The following is a 19100-nucleotide window of genomic DNA, read 5'->3' on the forward strand; positions in this document are numbered from 1 at the left end:
TATATTAATCCTTCTATTTGGATTTCTCAATAGCAGTCCAATCACAGATCAGAAGCTTCATTCTTTTAGTAATTGATATTACAATCCTTTACCATACAGATAATTGTAATACTAATTCAAAATTGTAATACTAATTTTCCTAAGAAAAATATCAACTAACCAATCATTAATATGAATTAATTTGATAAGAGTCATTTTTCTGAAGGACTTGTTGGTGTAGGTATATGAGTAGTATAATTGCCATAGGCTGCAACAAGGTATTGATTTGAATGCGTTATAGCACCTTTGCCTCCTGAAATCTAGTACAGAATTCACAGGCCCTTCAAAGTATAGGACAACTAAAGTCATTAATTTAAAGGTCACATGTTCATTACTCAGTAATATGAATATATATTTAAAACTCAAAGGTCCATCTTACATATCCCAATAGTGCTGATACAGCATTAAACAAATAAAACACAGCTTGAAAACAGGCTGAAATGTTAAAAGGTGGGCCAATCACCTGAAGCATTCAAGGCACAACAATGGACTATTGGAGTAAAACTTTCCAATGATTTGGTAAATAAAATGGAGGAAGTCAACTATTCTTTTACATAACATCTTTTCAAGGTTAAAAGAAATTCCAGAGACCTTTCAAATGTAATTTTGATAGAGTGTCCGGGTTCAGCTTCAATCACCCACTCACAATTCAAAGAGTCTTTATAGTATCCTGGCCATCCTGGAGAGAGAATCAGTCCGCTGGGAGCTGAGAAATGGCCACCACATGGAGCTGAGGAATGAAGTCAGAGAGTGAAAATAGAACTTTCAGAACAAGTTGCAGGAACTATTCCTACTCCTATGATTTGCACAGTGAGTCTCTGCATAGACTTATTAAATGCTTCTTTATAAAATTTTTAAAGTAAATTGCATTCACTCTTCTACTATTGAATGATTATTTTCCTTAAAAAAGTAAATTACTTTTTTAAAATATGGCATAACTAAAATAATAATAATAAAAGGCATAGCTACATACTCAGCATGTCAGAAAAACTAATCATTTCAAGTCCCCCAATAATATCCCTTAAATACATTCTTGTGCCTCCATCATCCTTTTCATCTTCAAAGCTTAGGGAAAAAATGTGTTAGTTTGTTTCTCTCTTTCATTTTCTGATTTACATTTTCAAATACTGCTAATTCATGCTACACTATCTAAAACTTTAATTTTCCTTTTTCTAGAGTCCCTACTACTGTTTAGGCCTTCATTGATTCATTGATCTTCTCTGACTTCCCATCTGCTAATGGCTCTCTTGCTTCAGTCCAGCTGTCAGAACGTTCTTCAAATTAAGTTTCATCACACCATTCCCCTTCCTAGACATGTATTATCATCCCTTTCCTTTTAGCATCCAGGTTATTGAAATACTTACCAAGTATTCCATATCTGCTTTTCCCTACACTTACAATTGAAACCATAATGATAGCATTAGGTCTCTTAGTATAAACAGCTCATTTTGTAGATAAACAAAGTTCTAAGAAGAGCAACTTGCCAAAGTTCACAAGATTTGAAAGTCTCCAAAGTACTTTCAAGTCAGGTTTTACAAAATGAGACCCCAAAACCTGTCCTGTACCATTATTCCCTGTAGTATTGGTAAATAAAACTACCATCCATGGAGTTGCATAAGCCAGAGAGCTATAGCAGTCATCTCTCATATTTCCATTATCCTTCCATTTCCTCCCTTAACCAATCCAGTCCAAAGCTCATATATATTACTGATTTCAGAGAGGAAGGGAGAGGGAGAGAGAGAGAGAGAGAGTAACATCAATGATGAGAGAGAATCATTGATCGGCTGCCTCCTACTGGGGATTGAGCCTGAAACTCAGGCATGTGCCCTGACCAGAATTGAACCATGACCTCCTGGTTCATAGGTTAATGATCAACCACTGAGCCACACCAGCCAGGCCCAAAGCTCACTCTTATTTCTCTATTTCTATAGTCTGTAGCTGCCATAATAGTTTAAATTACCATCATCTCATCCATGAAGTAAACCCTCTTAACTGACAGTCCTAACTGATCTCTTCATTCACATTAGCTATCCTCCATACTAGAGCCAAAGTGACTTTTAAACCACAAATCTGACTATACCCTTCAATGGCTTCTTTTTGTGTTGGTAATAAAGCCCTGTGTGATCTAGCTGTTTCTTACTCTCTAGCCTAGACTCTGCCCTTCTGCCCTTCACTCTGCAGCCCAACTACATTAGTCTGCTCTGTACCTTCAGGAGGTACACGTAGTAAAACATGGAGTAAAGTGTACTTGAATTGTTGAAAATTATTCAGGAAGAAAAATATCAAGTGCATATCAGCTTTTCAACACCTTGGAGATCATTCCCAATGACCTCCCATGTTGCATTTCTATTTTCTTTAAATCCTTCCATTTAAACTCTATCCCCTGTATTTTTATTTTTGTTGTTTATATGTTTCTTTCTGTTTTACCTTACAGAATTTTAAAAACTGATTGCTCTAGACATTATTTTATATTTTTCATTCTTCAAATAATTTGGTATAACCCAAATAAAATAGGAAATATTTATAAATTGTCCTAGAAATCAAGCATTAGTGAACTATGTCAATTTGAAAAAAAATATGTAAAATTGCCAAAATTTATTATTTGTATGAGAAAAAAATCCTTTCATATAAAACTAAACTCTCCTCCTTAGAATTTAATTTCTTGAAAGGCTTTTAAAGGAGACCATTTTCATGAAGATTATTTACTCTTTGTTATAATGACCTATAATTAGGTTTCCTATAGGGTTATTATGCTTTTCAAAAATGAAATTATGTGCATAATAGTTATTTAAATTACTGAATTTTAAATGACATAGTAAAGTATTTTAGTGAGAGAAGGTCCTAGAAATATGGAGAGTTTCTGACAAAAATTCTTCATATGTGCTGGACTCCCCAAGAGGGTGTGAAACCTAAGAGAGATGCTCGGTGCAGGTCAGTCAGGAAAGCCTCGCCATCACATTGATAAGCAGCCACATGGCAGGAAAATGAGCACATGGAGACGCCATGGTAGCAGCAGCAGCAGAGTATGGAGTGGACAAAGTGCAGGGCAGAATAAGGAGAAACCAAGTATAAACTAAACATTCAAGAGAAACACACACACACACACACACACAAAAACACACAACACACACACAAAAAACAAACAAACACACAAACCTAACTATAGTCTTAATAACAATACAAACAGAAAGGCAATAACTTAGTTGCCCAAATCTTACAATTTTATCATACCCATGCACTGTTTATATTATATAATTAATTTTCTTTAGATACACTTTTATTTTAGCTTAAATGACCTCTTTAGATTTGCACTAAGCATACAAACATAAATTGGGAATCAGATATCTGAGATTATGATTGAGAGAGTCGAGTCAGTTAGAAACCACATAGTAAGTCATGAAGAGGGTATCTTGACCTCAATTTTTTTGGAAGGGGATATTGAATCTTTTTCTTCTTAACTAGAGCTCCAAATTGTCAATTCCAAAACAAATGGAAAGTTTGCCTCTATACCTTGTTATGCATTTTGTTTTTCTTGTCAGGGAGGTTACAAAGATAACAATATTCAAAATATGATGTCTCTACCAGGAAGGGGCAACTTGTTTTCATTAGTCTTAACTCAGTGTCTTAATTAAATCAACAGCTTTGAGCCAACAGCATTCATCCAACTCTTCCAACGTATTTTATTAAATGCAATCCTCTTTATCTTTAAAGCAGTCCAGTGAATGTATTATGTCCTAATTATATTCAAGAACATGACCATGTAATCCAGAAGGCCAGTATTTCATTTCCATTTTTGTTGAGGGGATTGTTTTAGATCAAAGAGGGCATTGCTGGCTACAGTTCAAAGGGCGTAAAAGACAAAGAACCAAGTAAAAAGAAGAGAAGATAGTACACATGCATCAGAGCCTCTGAGTCCCAGAGGAGAAATGACTATGAAGAAATTAATGCCTGGTAATAAGTGAACTGAACAACAAACCAATTTTACTGAAATGAATAGTAATGAGAACAGAAGCAGGAGACCAGTTTGGAAGCTATCGTAGTAAACAAGAGTGGGGATGATGATTGCTGGTACCAGGCTGTCAGTGGTGGAGGAAGTAAGAAGTAGATGTGTTTTGAATATATTTCAATGATAGAGCTAAGAGATGTTTCTAACTGATTGCATATGGTTGGTTGCTATAGAAAAAAATGAGTCAGAAATTACTCCAAGAGTTTCAGCCTGAATTACAGGAAAAGGGGAGTGCTATTAATGATGATGGAGAAAGTTTGTGACAGTAGCATGTTTAGAGTGATTGGGGGTGATCAGATCAGTTTCTGACAGGATAAGTTTGAGGTACCTATTTAACACCTAAGTGGACACTTTAAGTAGGAAGTCAAATATATGAGCCTGGACTTCAGGAAAGAGAACTAACCTGGAGATTTAAATTTGAGAAACATCAGTACATAGGTGTTATTTAAAGTTGAAGACTGGATAAAAATTACTAATAGAGTAAGTGGAAATAGAGAAGAAAAAACACACTAGCAGAGATCAAAGACATGAGGAGAAACCAGGAAGAGAAAATAAATGAGCCTGAGTAGTATATTTAATAAAACGAAATTTAAAAAAGTATACAACTGCCCTAGCTGGTTTGGCTCAGTGGATAGAGCATCAACCTGTGGACTAAAGGGTCCCAAGTTTGATTCCAGTCAAGGACACATGCCAGGGTTGCAGGCTCGACCCCCAGTGGGGGGTGTGCAGAAGGCAGCTGATCAATGATTCTCTCTCATCTTCTGATGTTTCTATCTCTCTCTCTGTCTCCCTCTGTGAAATCAATAAACTATATAAAATAAATTAAAAATTAATAAAAGAAAATATTAAAAAGAAAGTATACAATTTTTATACTTGTGTAACTTCTTTTTTCCATGAACAATTGAATAATTTTATAGCTTTAAACTATTGAGACATTTCATTTAAAAAAAGGTAAATGGTATACATTTCAGATTTTATAACAAAATAATAAATACATTTTAACCCAACTCTCATTTTTGGTATGCAAATAAATCCTTCTCATCTTACAGTCTATATGAGTACAGTTTAGTAGTATTAAAAATGACATTCACCAATGAATAATAAATCCTCATACCCAGGAACAATTTTCTTCTGTGACTGAAACGGAGATAGGAGACAATTTATGTCTAACTGTCTTGCTTTTTAAATCAAAAAGTTCTAGATGACTTAGTGCTCTCTGACACCTAGGAAGAGAACTTTTGTGTTTTGTTCTGAGTCTCATGGGATGGTAACTCTTTCAAGTTCTTTTGGGATGCACTGGTTGGTTTATTACTGGCAAATACAGAAGCAGCCACTTATAAAGTAGAAGTACAACTCAGAGGTTAGCTTGAAAATAAATGTCAAAAAACTTGATCTCTCTCTTCTTTTTTGTTTTTAAAACAATGTATAATTTCTTATAGTGAGTAAAATATTGTATTTACCAAGCTTCCAAGGAGACAGAATCTTAACTGAAAACTATTAGGATGGATAAACTAATTTTTCCAAGGGGCAGAGTACAAGTGCATTGGATAGGTCTTGTGTTAACTGAGGGTTAAGTACGGAGAAAAGTTTCTGAATACATATGAGTAAGAACATGGAACTGAGAAGAAAGAAGAACAGTTTAATAATGATATAATTGTGTGTACAATCATGAGAGAGAAAGATGATGATGATGATGATGATGATGATGATGATGATGATGATGATGATGATTTTTCATGTATCAGCTACCTTGAATGGGAAAATAAAGGGAGATGGCTTAGGAAGATAATTCATCTGTTTACTGCACTGTATAAAACTTTTCTATCCTAATTCTAAAGAAAAAAAACAAAGTAAAAATCTTCATTATTTGTTAATGCTTCTTGAATAACTATAGTTCCTGAGTCTGCCTGAATCAAGTCAAACTACTCAACTGAGCCACATTGGCAGCTAAATTATTGGAAAATACTGTATTGCCAAGTGGTGGAAAGAAATCAGATACCAGCAGAATAGCAATACAAACCCCAAAGGCTATGTTAGAGAGACTTACTCTGAGATTGAAATGACAATCTGGGGAGAATGCATAGTTCAGGATAGGGTGTGCCAGCTAGACTCTGGGAGCTAGAGGATCAGACTTGAGCAGTGTTACACAAATTTACAAAAAGGAGAAACTCCAAAGCCTTTCCATGAAATAAGTCTCTAGAGAATGGTTCTTATGGAAGTCCGAAGTACAACCAAATTCTTGGAACATTGGGATGTTTTCTCAAAAGGGAAAGAGTCTATGGCTTCTACCCACTCCTTTAGCCTGTCACACTCCCCCAGGGATTTAGTGGCTGCTGTTGGATTTCCAAGTAAAGTGACCTTAGTAATCACTAAATCAAGCCATTTCCCTTTTACAAAATGCCCTTTCCTACTGTTCATGAGGGGCTGTATGAGCTAATGGGAACACCTGTCAGTTGTCAATGATATCCTTCTTGTATTATTATTGTTGTTATTACTGTAAAATAGAAAAATGTTTACATGTAACTATCCTATATAATAAAGAGGGAATATGCTAATTGACCCTCCTGCTGGCACAAAGATGGCGGTGCCCACAGCCAATAAGAAGGGAATATGCTAATTGACTGCCCCACACTCAAAGATGGCGGAGCCCACAGCCACAAGATGGTGACGTCCAGTACCTTCAGTCCCGCTGGGTCAGTCCCCACAGCTGCCTTGCCCAAGGCGCAGGCAAGCTTCGTATGGTGACTGCCCAGGCACCCAGGGCTGGCCCGAGGTGCGGTCAAGCCTCGGATGGCGGCTTCCCAGGGCCACCTGAGGCTCAGGTAACCAGGGCTGGCTGAGGCTTGCACTGCCGGCAGTGGTAGCAGGAGAGGAGTGATGGGGTGTTGCCTTCCCCTGATTGCCGGGTCACCTCCCACTCCTGAGGGCTCCCGGACTGTGAGAGGGGGCAGGCAGGGCTGAGGGACCCCCTCTCCAGTGCATGAATTTTCATGCACTGGGCCTCTAGTGTCTCTATAAAAAGTGAGAAATGACACCTCACACTTAGGTAGGTAGTCTGCTTCCTCCACTCACCTATGAGTTTCTGTTACTGCCTTGCTCCTGTAAGCATCTACGGTCATGACTCCTGATCTACAGCTTTGGGTAGCAGGTGCTATCTGTGGACTCAAACCCATCAAGGCCTCTTCCTAATGGCAGTCAGCCACGCCATATTGGGGGAATAAATATTCAGAGAAATTTGAGCTCAGTGCGACTTGTTGGGATGGTATGTTTGGAATACAAGATAAACTCAGAAATGGTTAAAAGCTAGACATTCACTAGGAAAAGTTAGGAACTGATTTGAAGATCAGAAACACCTGCAACTAGTTCATGGAAGAGTGGACTATGGCCAATTCACAAAATAACCACAGACTCAAGCCCTCCTACAGGGAGTCATCAATCTAGTGAAGCAAACCAGAGCTGAGAAAAAGGTTTGAACTGTGGCTATACTTAAGAAAGAAAGCCTCAAAATATAGATTTAAAACTAAAAATGGTAAAAAGAGACAGTGAAGAAATAAAATGCTAAGATCATTTGAGATTAGACAATAAGGCAGTCTCAGCTCTTTGGATTGGCCTTTGTTCAGGAGAATGTAGGTGGCAAAAGTTAGTGGGGTTCCCCAAGTCCAATAAGGAGGCCTCTCTGAATGGGTCAAATATGTTACCTAAAATTTTGCCTCTTATATAGCAGCGCTGGTCACAAGGAAAATTCCAGTGACTAGAAATCCTGTGGGATTTTTCTCATTGATAAAAAGATCCCAGGATTTGAGGGTCAGGGGTGGCTCCAGTTTGCATCGCTCAGTGCAGTAAAGGAAATCTAGCTGCCCACTACTCCCTTGACAAATAGAATAAAGTGAAAGCAGCATTTTATCCATGTGTCAGGACATACAGACACTACACACATACACAGGTGAAAAGAGAAGTAAATCTGAATGCAGTTATGCCATGCCTCTTTCCTCCCTTCTCAAAATTTGCCAGAACCTAGGCTTGTAGAAGGGACTTTGAAGAACGCAATCTGGGTGAGCCTGGCAGTGCCCTCAGCGGCTGCTGAAAGTAATGCTGTCCATATTCTGAGAAAGAAAAGGGTGTGGTAAGAGGAATTCCAAGGGAGAAGATTCTAAAGAGATAAATCTCACTTTCTGAATTTAGCGAGGAGGCTCACAGGTGCCCAACAGGGGGCATAGACTGCACTGAAGAGAAAAATAGATGAGTGTAAGGGCAGCAGGGCCATGATGAGACTCCCAAGTAGGAAAGGCAGATGTTTATGCAGCTGCTATGAGTGGGAGACTTTAGTGGAGAGAGATTTTTAGGAAATGTCCTAGGAGGTACATCACGAAAATCCCTGTGCCAGGAGATCTGGGATAACCATCTACACCATTCTTCATGGCTCTGGGATGTATCTTTGAAGGGGACACCACACAGAGACTGGCCCCAGATAGAGCCAGTCATATTTAAGCATGAAAGGAGTCCTTGATTGTCACTAATCTCAGTTAGGCAGACTATGGAACTCAAAGTATTCACTGAATTCACTGAAATTCAAAGTATTTCAATGCTGAGTACAGTGATTCATGTATTTTGTTTTCCATGAGCAAAACTGAAATATCACAAGGCTTTAATAAACATCTAATCTTTGATCCTCATGAGAAAAATTGATCAACCCATTCTAGAGAAAGATTAAATTTTAACAAAGATAGGCTAAATCTATCCTTATTTTCATGCTAATGTTGAACTTCAGGTCAGTGAATAAAAACATAACCCAATTCTGTTCAACAATCTGAAATGAATCTAAGTTCAGCTGTGGGAATCACAGAACTGAAACACATTATGATATCATAACTCCCTTTGGTCTAAACAATCCTTATTAAAGGACGAGGGCAAATAAAAAGTTTCCTTTCACTTTTCTCCAAGATTTTCCACAGTTTTAAGGTTGAAGACTAATTTGGCAGTATGTCTAAATTTCTAGATAAATGAGATAGAGAGGAACTGTAGGGAGAGGGCAATATTTGAGTGGGTTGAAGCCTTGGATTTCCTTATGAAAACATTTTTTACTGATCTCCCTTGCTCCATAAATTCCAATTAAAACAGATAACTTTCTACTTTTTAACTTTAACACACAACAATCCATACACATAAGCATCTTTTTTTTTTTTTTTTAAATCCTCATCCGATGATATGTTTTTCATTGATTCAAGACAGAGAAGAGCCCTGGCTGGTTTGGCTCAGTGGATAGAGCGTTGGCCTGAGGACTGAAGGGTCCCAGGTTCGATTCCGGTCAAGGGCATGTACCTTGGTTGCGGGCACATCCCCAGTAGGAGGTGTGCAGGAGGCAGCTGATCGATGTTTCTCTCTCATCATTGATGTTTCTATCCCTCTCTCCTTTCCTCTCTCAATTCAATAATAAAAAAAAAAAAGACAGAGAAGAAGGGAGAGGGAGAGAGAAACATTGGTCAGTTGCCTCCCACATGTGCCCCGGCTGGGAATGGAACCCACACCTTTCAGTGCACAGGATGATGCTCTAATCAACTGAACCTACCAGACAGGGCCACATAAGCAACTTTTAATGATGCATTTGATTTTGGAATGTTTTGTGTAAAGATAATAAAATATAAGTAGAAATTTATTTGCATTAATCAGAACATGTACATGTGTATGTATTTTATTTACATAAAATGTCCTATATAATGATAATAAAAAGGTTTTAGCAAAAATATTAAGCATGTATTGGAGGCAGTGATAGTGCTTTAAATGAAAAACTATAATAAATAATAAGCAAACCTTTTCTGTCAAAATATGGACTACCTGAAGAACCGAGAAAACAGGCAGAGGGCTCCCAGACATAGTTCTCAGTGGAAGAGGAAGTGGAAGTGGCTGTGAGGAGGGCTGGGGAATGGTGAAGGGGGAAGGGGTGATTTATAAAAAGCAAAAAATAAAACTTAGTGAAAAAGAAGCTTTACTCAACTAATCTCAAGCTTTTGTTGTTAGTACCTAAGTAGAAATGAGGCAAAACTAAAGGAATTCTTTACAAATCTTAATTAGAACCTAAGAAATGAAACTCATCTTATTTATACAGGAGTTGACAGCAGTCTGCTTTATTGGGAGGAAATTGGCTCAAAACATGGCCTGGAATATGGCAGGTACCCTGGCGAGTGCCATGGTAAGAGTGCTTCCAGCCCACTAGGATTCTGCCTTTTCTGGCTTCAACTTTATCCTTAGTGATGTCCTTACCTTGGTGTTTGATCTAGAATTTGGCAGGGAAGCCAACTACATGTAACTTCACTCACATGCAGAAGAAAAATATTCTTTTCCTTCAGAAACTTTCATAAACTTCTCTTTAGGATCTCTGGGGGTCCTATTGGCCTATGACCAATGATAGTTCTAAATATTTTGTTTTACAGTGAAAATGATCACTGAAATTGCTTTCTCATATTAAGCAGCAATTCATAAAATGATTTGTTGTATCAACCTCATTATTTTTACCTCTGCATGCAGCTAGGCACCAAGCAGCTCCTAAACCAACACTCAAGTTAGGCAACAGGCCTCAACAATGACCTGGAGGTGGTCTCTATGTCTATCCACTGGGACTGTAAACAGCTCCCAGTGTGGGGAGGGAGAGGCACAGATCATGTCGCCTCTGAGCTGAAGTGGCTTCCCATTGGCTACAGGATAATTTTGAATGTGCTTAGCATTGTTTATGAAGCATGTCAAACTCCTGACCCCACTGGTCACTCATCAAACCCCTGTTCTCCACTCCAGTCACATGGAACCAGTGCTATTCCTTATGCTTGAAACACCTTTCTCCCTCCTCCCACTTTTCCTTCAAATGCTAATGTAGGCTTTCCTGACTGATTCCCCAAGTCCAGTTCAGGAACTGTGCTAAAATAAGAAATGAATTAAGGGGCAAAGTATGTTGAGCAAAATTAAACATTACTTTCCATTTTTCCCTTTTTATTTCAGTCCTTTATTGTGCAAATCCATTGTTTGTAAAACAAAATAGCATAATCATAACCCTTGGCAAGGTAGCCCCTACTATAAGCCTATAACATTTGAGGTTTGGAGAACAGTGGAGTCATCTTGTTTGCCCCCTCCCCTACCCCAGGTATTAAAAATGAGAAAGGCATTAGAAAAGGAGGGAGGAAATTAAAGGGGCTAATAGGAAAACATAATTGCATGTCTGGATTACTTCATCATGCGACATTATGAAAATGTTCATTCAATGAAACTCAGCATTTATAGATAATGGCTGTATTACTCAATTAAGCCTGCTATACTTCTGAATAGTACATATTGAATATTCTCAATTTATCAGGTAGGAACTGAGAACAAAGGTTGCATTGTTAATTTGGGCACAGGTAAGAATAAAAATTGGGAAAGCAAGAAAAAGAATAAAACATTAAAAATTATCACCTAATCATTACAGGTGATTTATTAAAGGGTGCTTTTTGGTTATAGTTCATCAATATCTTAGAAAAAGCTCTACTATATCGTTTTAATAAAATAGATTTATAGTACTAGAGTAGAAGGAAAATAGTAGAATTTAGGATGTTAATTCCTACTGTGATAATTCTTAAATAAAGCCCCGCCCATATTCCTATAGATCCTAAATTGATATACCATATATACTTTAAGTATTTTATTTTTACCTATGATCATCCTTCGTTCTTACAAATATAATTTATGACTTTATATGAGTATATATATTCAAAGATATATACTTCCAAACATTATATATAACACATATATATTGTCCTGAACTTTCTTGACTACATTTTATTGGACCAATTAAATTGAAAAAAAAATAGCAAACTATGCCTACAAAAATTATACATTTTAAATAATGGCTGCATTAGCATAATTTATTATAATTAATAATAGCACATTTTTTAAAATTAAGTAAGTTTATACCAAGAATGGTTAAAATACCAAAAATAATGAAAATAACTATATAAAGTGTAGTATACTATAACTATAAAGTATACTAAAGAGAATTTGCACATGCAATCAATATTTACCATTTATTAATGTATAGCTTTTCCTAAGAGCTCTTTGTAAAGGAAACTTCTAAAATATCTCTAAAATTATTTTAACATGGAAAATTAAAAGTGTAACTTATTTAATTACTATATGAATAATATATAAAACTCATATTTCAAGGAAATGACCACAACAGTTCTGGTAGAACAATGCATTTCCTGTTACGGTCTCTAGTGCATAATCATGATGGGGTTATATTTTTCATTGGCCATTGTGCTTACCTCCACATCTTGGAATTGGTCCACTCCACATCACTTTTCCATCCATGAGAATACATGTAATTGTTTCCGTTCCCTGGGTTTTAATAAATCCTTCTTCACAAATGACTGAAATCGAACTTCCCAGTTGAAAGTTGTCCCCAAACCGCCTTGCGTTGATTGGTATTCCAGGATCAGGACACTCGTTATGTCCAAATGCTTGAGAACAGCAAACAAAAACAAACAGTATGAGAGAATCATTTGTGCATTTCGGGTGAGAAAAAGTGATTTTTAAAAAGTTATGTTTATATCTAGAAAAGCCTTTATTTAAAAAATAAATAAATAAAAATTGGAGGCTCTCTGCCTGATCTGTGATGTGTAATAGTAGTGATGGCTTTAACATATTAGTTTCACAAGATTTCAAAATAGAACTGTTTCTGCTTATTTCTGGACACTATTAGGCTTAGTCTATGCAAAAATTTTCAGTAAAAGCTAGTCAGAATTCCAACAAATGTGAATACAGAGCAGGATAACTCTATACCATTGCAGACTTCTCTTATGAGCCACTGTTTGGAATGAAGGAATTGTCTCATTGTGGGAATTAAAGTGAAATGTTTCAATCTAGCATGAAGGTCTTACAAGTTCTTTATCATTTGCTGTATGTCACCTATTTTCTGCCAACTAGGCAAAGGGAAAAGAGATCATTCTTTGTAATTACCATGTTTTAGGCACTATGATAGGAGCCTTAGAAATGGTATTAGCTCATTTAACATTTAGAATGGCCTGATGAGCAAAGTATCACCACTTTTCGAGTTCAGAAAAAGTTAAAGAGCTTGCCTCAGATCAAAGATAGGACTGAAATATATCTGCTGGTGTGGTTTTCATTTTTTCTCAACAACCTATTATATCTTGGGTTATATGTCTGTCTCTCAAGAGAATATGAGTTCTTAAATTCAGAACCACTATCCAATTTTACATTGTGTCTCCCACAGTGTGTATTTTTTAGCTCAGTCCCAGCAAGTAGCAGAAGTGGAATGACAATGTGTTTTTTTAATTTCTCAGAGATTATAGATTGCATGAGGACTACAAATTTTTCTCCTTTCTTATCTGGATGACCCAATATGTACTACAAATTTTTAAAATAGTATAATATAAATGGAAGAATATTTAAAGTAGCTAAGGTTAAATGTATAAAACATTTACAAAGGGTTTATAATTTCACATTATTATATTCAGACTGCATAAGTACGTGCAGTTATTTTAAATATTCTCACTAATCATCACTTTGATATTGTTCATGTATTATATAATTTTACTACTCATTCTCATTTTTAAGTTAAACAGTATAAAACAATATTAAATTATATAATATTTTGTATAGTTGCTCCTATACAAAGTTCTTGATAGGTATTTTTCAGGAATAAATAAAATTTTCAGTAGTAAACATTAAATATAAGAATTTACATATGCTGAATTAAGTTATCTACTAGATAAACAAAATAGGGAACAAGGAGGCATATTTCTATGATACCCTGAAGATACCAAAACATTGAAATTAAAAATACTCATTTAAGACAAACTGAAAATTATTAATATAAGGTATCCCATAAAATGTATACATACACTTTGAATAGTTATAAAGACACTGTTTATTAAAATGCATTTCATTTTCAAAATTGAGCTATCAGCTATTAAAACTGTACATACATTTTTGGATATCCTATAACCCTATATATATCTATATATCTATATATCTATATATCTATATATCTATATATCTATATATCTATATATCTATATATCTATATATCTATATATACAAACACATATATATATATAATTTATTTCAAAAAGACTTCCAGATAAAGCAACAATTGTAAATAGCAAGTCTCTATGACACATGTCATCACCAATTTAATGTTGTGTAATTATATGTTGACACTTATTAGCGACAGTATTCACCACTAGTGACACTCTGAAAAGACAATAACTGTGTTTTATTACTAAATGCCAAAGCTTGGAATGGAATGGACAGGGCTGTAGGTAAGGGATTCAATTCTTTTGTGAAAAGCAGAAAACTAAATCCTACTGTTACATGACACTTAAATATCAATTTGTTAAGTTGGTTAATATCTGATATTGTGGTAGTTTTAAGGAAAATCACTAGTATTCTATAGCTTCAGGTAAAATATTTACAAATAGAAGCATTAGTATCTAAGTATATTAACCTACTAAGATAGTTTTCCCTTTATGTAATTCATCCTTTGGTTATATTTATGCCATTATTTTTTTCAGAAAAATAATACCCATTGTTTTGAAATACAAGAATGAGTGATAGACAATAGCTAAATAACCCCAAAGACATCTCAAATCTAGAGCAATATAATAAATAAAATAATAAACTAACAAATGTCAAGGTAATAGTCAAAAGCCAACTAAACAGTAAGAGCTGATGTTTTTGATAATTTATTAAGTATCATATACTCTAAATTATTTACATTCATCATCTACTTTAGTCCTTACAGAGACCCCAGGGTTTCAGTGACGGGGACACTGAGGTTCAGTTATTAAACCTGAATATGTAGACAAACAAGACTTGAAGCTGCATAGTTTCCCTTTAAAGCTCATATTTTTAATTTTTAAGAGTTGGTATTTTACCTCCTTGGTGGCTTTGCCAAATCAGATCAGTGGTCTGCTGCCCCTAAATTAATGATTTCCTGCGTTGTGGTGCTTCCTGCCATGTGAATTTGTCTTTGGAATTATAATTCTGCGCTGTTATTATTTATTAATGTCTCCTATTGGTTTATAAATATATTAAGAAAAGTTCTAGCTCCCTTTTAATAACAGAGCAAAACTTGTGATAGGTAGTAGGTTTGAGGTTATGCTTATAAGACTTAATAAAATAAGTTAACATATTGGCTGATATAACAATGATATTTGAAACATATTCCCTTAATAGCAGGCCCCTCATACACAATAGGGAGTAAAATATGGTTGGCAATCAGGACCAAATGAGCATCCCTGGCCCAAGTATGTGTATAACTTGTTCAACTTTCCTCATCTGTGGAAGAAGAGAGCTGGTTTGCACGATTCCTGTCTAGCTGAACTTTGTAGAAATATGTTATATGGAAAACATAAACTTACTGTTATAAGTGATGTTGAAGCCACGTCCTGACATTGAGTGGTCAGCTTGAAATTCCAACCTCAGGATATGACTGTTACTAGTAAGATGGGAGGGCACCTCAGCCCCAGTAAAGGTTCCAAGAATTGGGGAGTCTGGAGAGTCACCGTCTTTAACAGCAAGGAAGTCAAACTGAGACTCCAGATCAAAGTCATTAAAAGAAAGGTGTATCCGACTCCCTGGGTCAGAGATTATCGTCCAGATGCAGTTTAAATTATTCCCATATCCTTCTGGGTAATCAGGAGAAAGGACTGTTCCCATTGGTGCGGTGAAGTTAGAGAGGCAAGGGACTGTTAAAAGAAGATTACAAAATAGAATAAATGTTAAAAAGTCATATTTTACCTTATTTTGCCCTATCCTACAATTATGCTAATCAATTACGCTTGAAAAATACTAACAATTTAAAATATCTTATAAGACAGAAAATAAAAGTTACCTTTTTACATATCAGAAATGGCAACTAGAGGACTGTATGCTTAAATATGCACAAAAATATAATTGGAGCAATAACAGCTATTTATTTAGACATTTATCATGTTTATGTTAGAATGCTGCACAATTTTGGTCCTATACTTAAAAATAATATTAGAGAAATATTTTGAGATGTTATAGAAAGCGATATGCTTATGAATGATTGAAGGCAACAAAATATTATGTGAATATTAATAGAAATGGGATGATGTAGCCCAGAGAAAACTTGTAATAAGAATGGGATTGGTCAGTTTCATTCCTACCATGGACAAGGGATGCTCTGATAGTTTATAACACAGATAAGGAAATTCATTAACTTTTATAATTGCCACCCCTGTGGCTAACACTGGAAAAACAAGTAAACTCTCACACCATACTAAGTCGAAGTACCCACCCACCTCCAGTTTTCTTTTTCTAACTTTTAAAAATATCTGACTTAAAGGTTCACATATAATATTTAGAAAGCAAAAGCAAAAAGAGGATTAAAAAAATAGAAAAGTAAATGATCACACAGAGGAAATCAGTTAACATAATGATGCATTTTCTTTCCGTTTTTATTACATGTTTTTAACAAAATTGAATTTATGCAATTTTGCACCAAATTTTATTTACAAAGGGTAAAAATGCTTCAAAACAGTTTGCTAAATTTCTGCCTAGAAAAGTTGTATTAATTTATACTGAAAGGTAACAAATATATTAGTGAGTACAATACCCCGACCAGCATAAAAGCGTGTGACTATTTTACCTTTCTTATTTGATAGAAAAATGACCAATTTCTATCTCTCTAGAGAAATAGAAAAAGATGAATTTATATCTAAATGTATGTAGATTATATAAAGTATGTAAAAATAATAATCAAAATATATAAATTATAAAATTTGTCATTTTTATATACACTGTCTAACTTCAATTTGCTTTTTCCGTATGTAATTATGTTAGAAGTTAAAACCAAGACTTGGAAACTGAGAACCATTGGACTGAATCCAGACTGCAAAAGTGTTTGGTTTATTCTTTTCTTATGCCTAAAAAAAAATAAAATCACCTTTAAATTCATCATATTTCACACTCGAGGGGACAAAATATGGAGTTCTAACTTCTCTAATGCACTACAGTTCCCTATCACTTCTTGTTAGCTTTTCACACTCTTACCTGACTGCATCCTGACATCATTGATTCTATAGCCTTGATCTAAATTAAGGGTCAGCAAACTTTTTCTGTGAAGGGACAGATAGTAAATGCTTTGTCTATACAATCCTCATGGTCTCCTTTGTAACTACTTAACTCTGTCACTGCAAACAGGAAAGCAGCCATGGACAACAGGTAAGTGAAAGTGGTTATATTCCCATAAAACTTTATTTACAAAACCAGGATTCAGGCTAGATTTCGCCCCAGTCCTTAGTTTGTCAATCTCTCATCTAAATGATCCCCACCTGGAGCAAGAGCTGTCCAAACTCTACCACTCTAATCTCATCAGAAAGGTAGGTAGAAGTCTATATAACATAGTAGGCTCCCCCACCCCATCCTTGGTTTCATTTTCCAGGTTTCCATTATCCACAGCCAATCTTGGTTTGAAAATATTAAATGTAAAATTCCAGAAGTAAAATATCTATAAATTTTAAATTGTGGATCACTATGAGTAACTTGATGAAATCTCATGCAGTCCTGGCCCATCCAGCCAGGGATATGAATCATCCTTTGTCCAGCTATCCACACTGTTATATGCTACCCACCCATTAGTCACTTAGTAGCCTTCTTGGTTATCAGATGTGTTGTCTAGGAATTAGTATCATAGTGCTGTGTTCAAGTAGCCCTTATTCCACTTAATAATGAACCAAAAGCACAAGAGTAGTAATGCTGGCAATACAGATATGCCAAAGAGAAGCCATAAAGTGCTTCCTGTAAGTGAAAAGGTGAGTAAAATACAATATTTTGAGGAAGAGACTACATTCACATAACTTTTATTACATGTAATTATATGTGACCACTTTTCTATTTTATTATTAGTTATTGTTATCTCTTACTTTGCCTAATTTATTGATTAAACTTTATCATAGCTATCCTATATAATAAAAGCCCAGCGACTGAATGGTGGAACAACCAGAACGACCAGTTACTATGATGTGCACTGACCACCAGGGGGCAGACACTCAACACAGGAGCTGCCCCCTGGTGGTCAATGCGCTCCCACTGTGGGAACGCTGCTTGGCTGACCAGGATGAGCAGTGTTTCCACAGTGGGCCGATCCCCGCAGGCCACACACCCCACCAGTGCACGAATCCTGTGCACCAGGCCTCTAGTGTATGTATAAAAAAAAGTATATATAGGGTTTGATACAGTCCATTGTTTCATGCATTAATTGGGAGACCTCGGAGCGTATCGTCCTTCAGATAAGGGGGGGCTACTATACTCTAAACTCTTAATTATATTAGACTAGAGGCCCAGTGCATGAAATTCGTGCAAGGGGCTCAGCCCTCACAGCCCTGGCTTTGTCCAGAAGGTCATTCAGCTGTCCGGTCTAATTAGCACATTATGCTTTTATTATTATAGATTCCATTTTTATGTGACTTCCTTTGACCCAGTGTTATATGTCTGTGAGCACCACACTGATTTTATGGTAATAAAATGCTTTAGTAGCCACATAAGCATCTTTATTATCCACATAAAGTTGGTATGCACATAAACATATATTCTTGCCTGTTTTTTTAAATCTATCTGTATGTCAATACATTGGGTCAAATTCCCCAAAAATTTATACTAGAAATTTTAATTGAAATTTCAAAGCAAGTTCTATATAATTCACATATTTAGTATATTGTCTTCTCATTCAGGAACATGGTGCTTGTTTATTTTTTCATTATTTCCTTCCCTAATAAGTTGGTTTTTTTTTTCTATGAGTTATTTGGCTTTATGTAAGGATTCTTTCTATATTTTTATAACTTTATTTTGTGAATAAATTCTTTTCCAATTGCACTTTTAAATTAGCTATTGTTAGTATATAAGAAAAATATTGTCACATATATCAGGATGAAAGATTTAATTTTCTTTAAAATAGTGAAAAGTGTTCTTTACATTTCCAAAGTTTTAAAATTCGTTTTAGTTAGCATATTTTAAATATTTTATTAAATGCATTTTATCATTTATT

General features: G+C 35.5%; 1 protein-coding gene across 3 annotated transcripts in view; it reads right to left on the minus strand.

Annotated features, from left to right (window-relative positions):
- The window catches only part of CSMD3 (CUB and Sushi multiple domains 3), a gene marked incomplete at both ends in the record, with an annotated part of 911147 nt that overhangs the window by 355279 nt on the left and 536768 nt on the right, over positions 1-19100 (minus strand). For all 3 annotated transcript variants that reach the window (XM_079795927.1, XM_079795926.1, XM_079795925.1), the window contains 3 exons: positions 631-769; positions 12331-12525; positions 15451-15777. In XM_079795927.1, coding sequence (XP_079652053.1) covers positions 631-769; positions 12331-12525; positions 15451-15777 — 661 coding nt within the window. The remainder of the gene's footprint in view (positions 1-630; positions 770-12330; positions 12526-15450; positions 15778-19100) is intronic.

The sequence above is a fragment of the Cnephaeus nilssonii genome, assembly GCF_951640355.1.
Source record: "Cnephaeus nilssonii genome assembly, chromosome: 18".
NCBI classification, from domain to species: Eukaryota; Metazoa; Chordata; class Mammalia; order Chiroptera; family Vespertilionidae; genus Cnephaeus; species Cnephaeus nilssonii.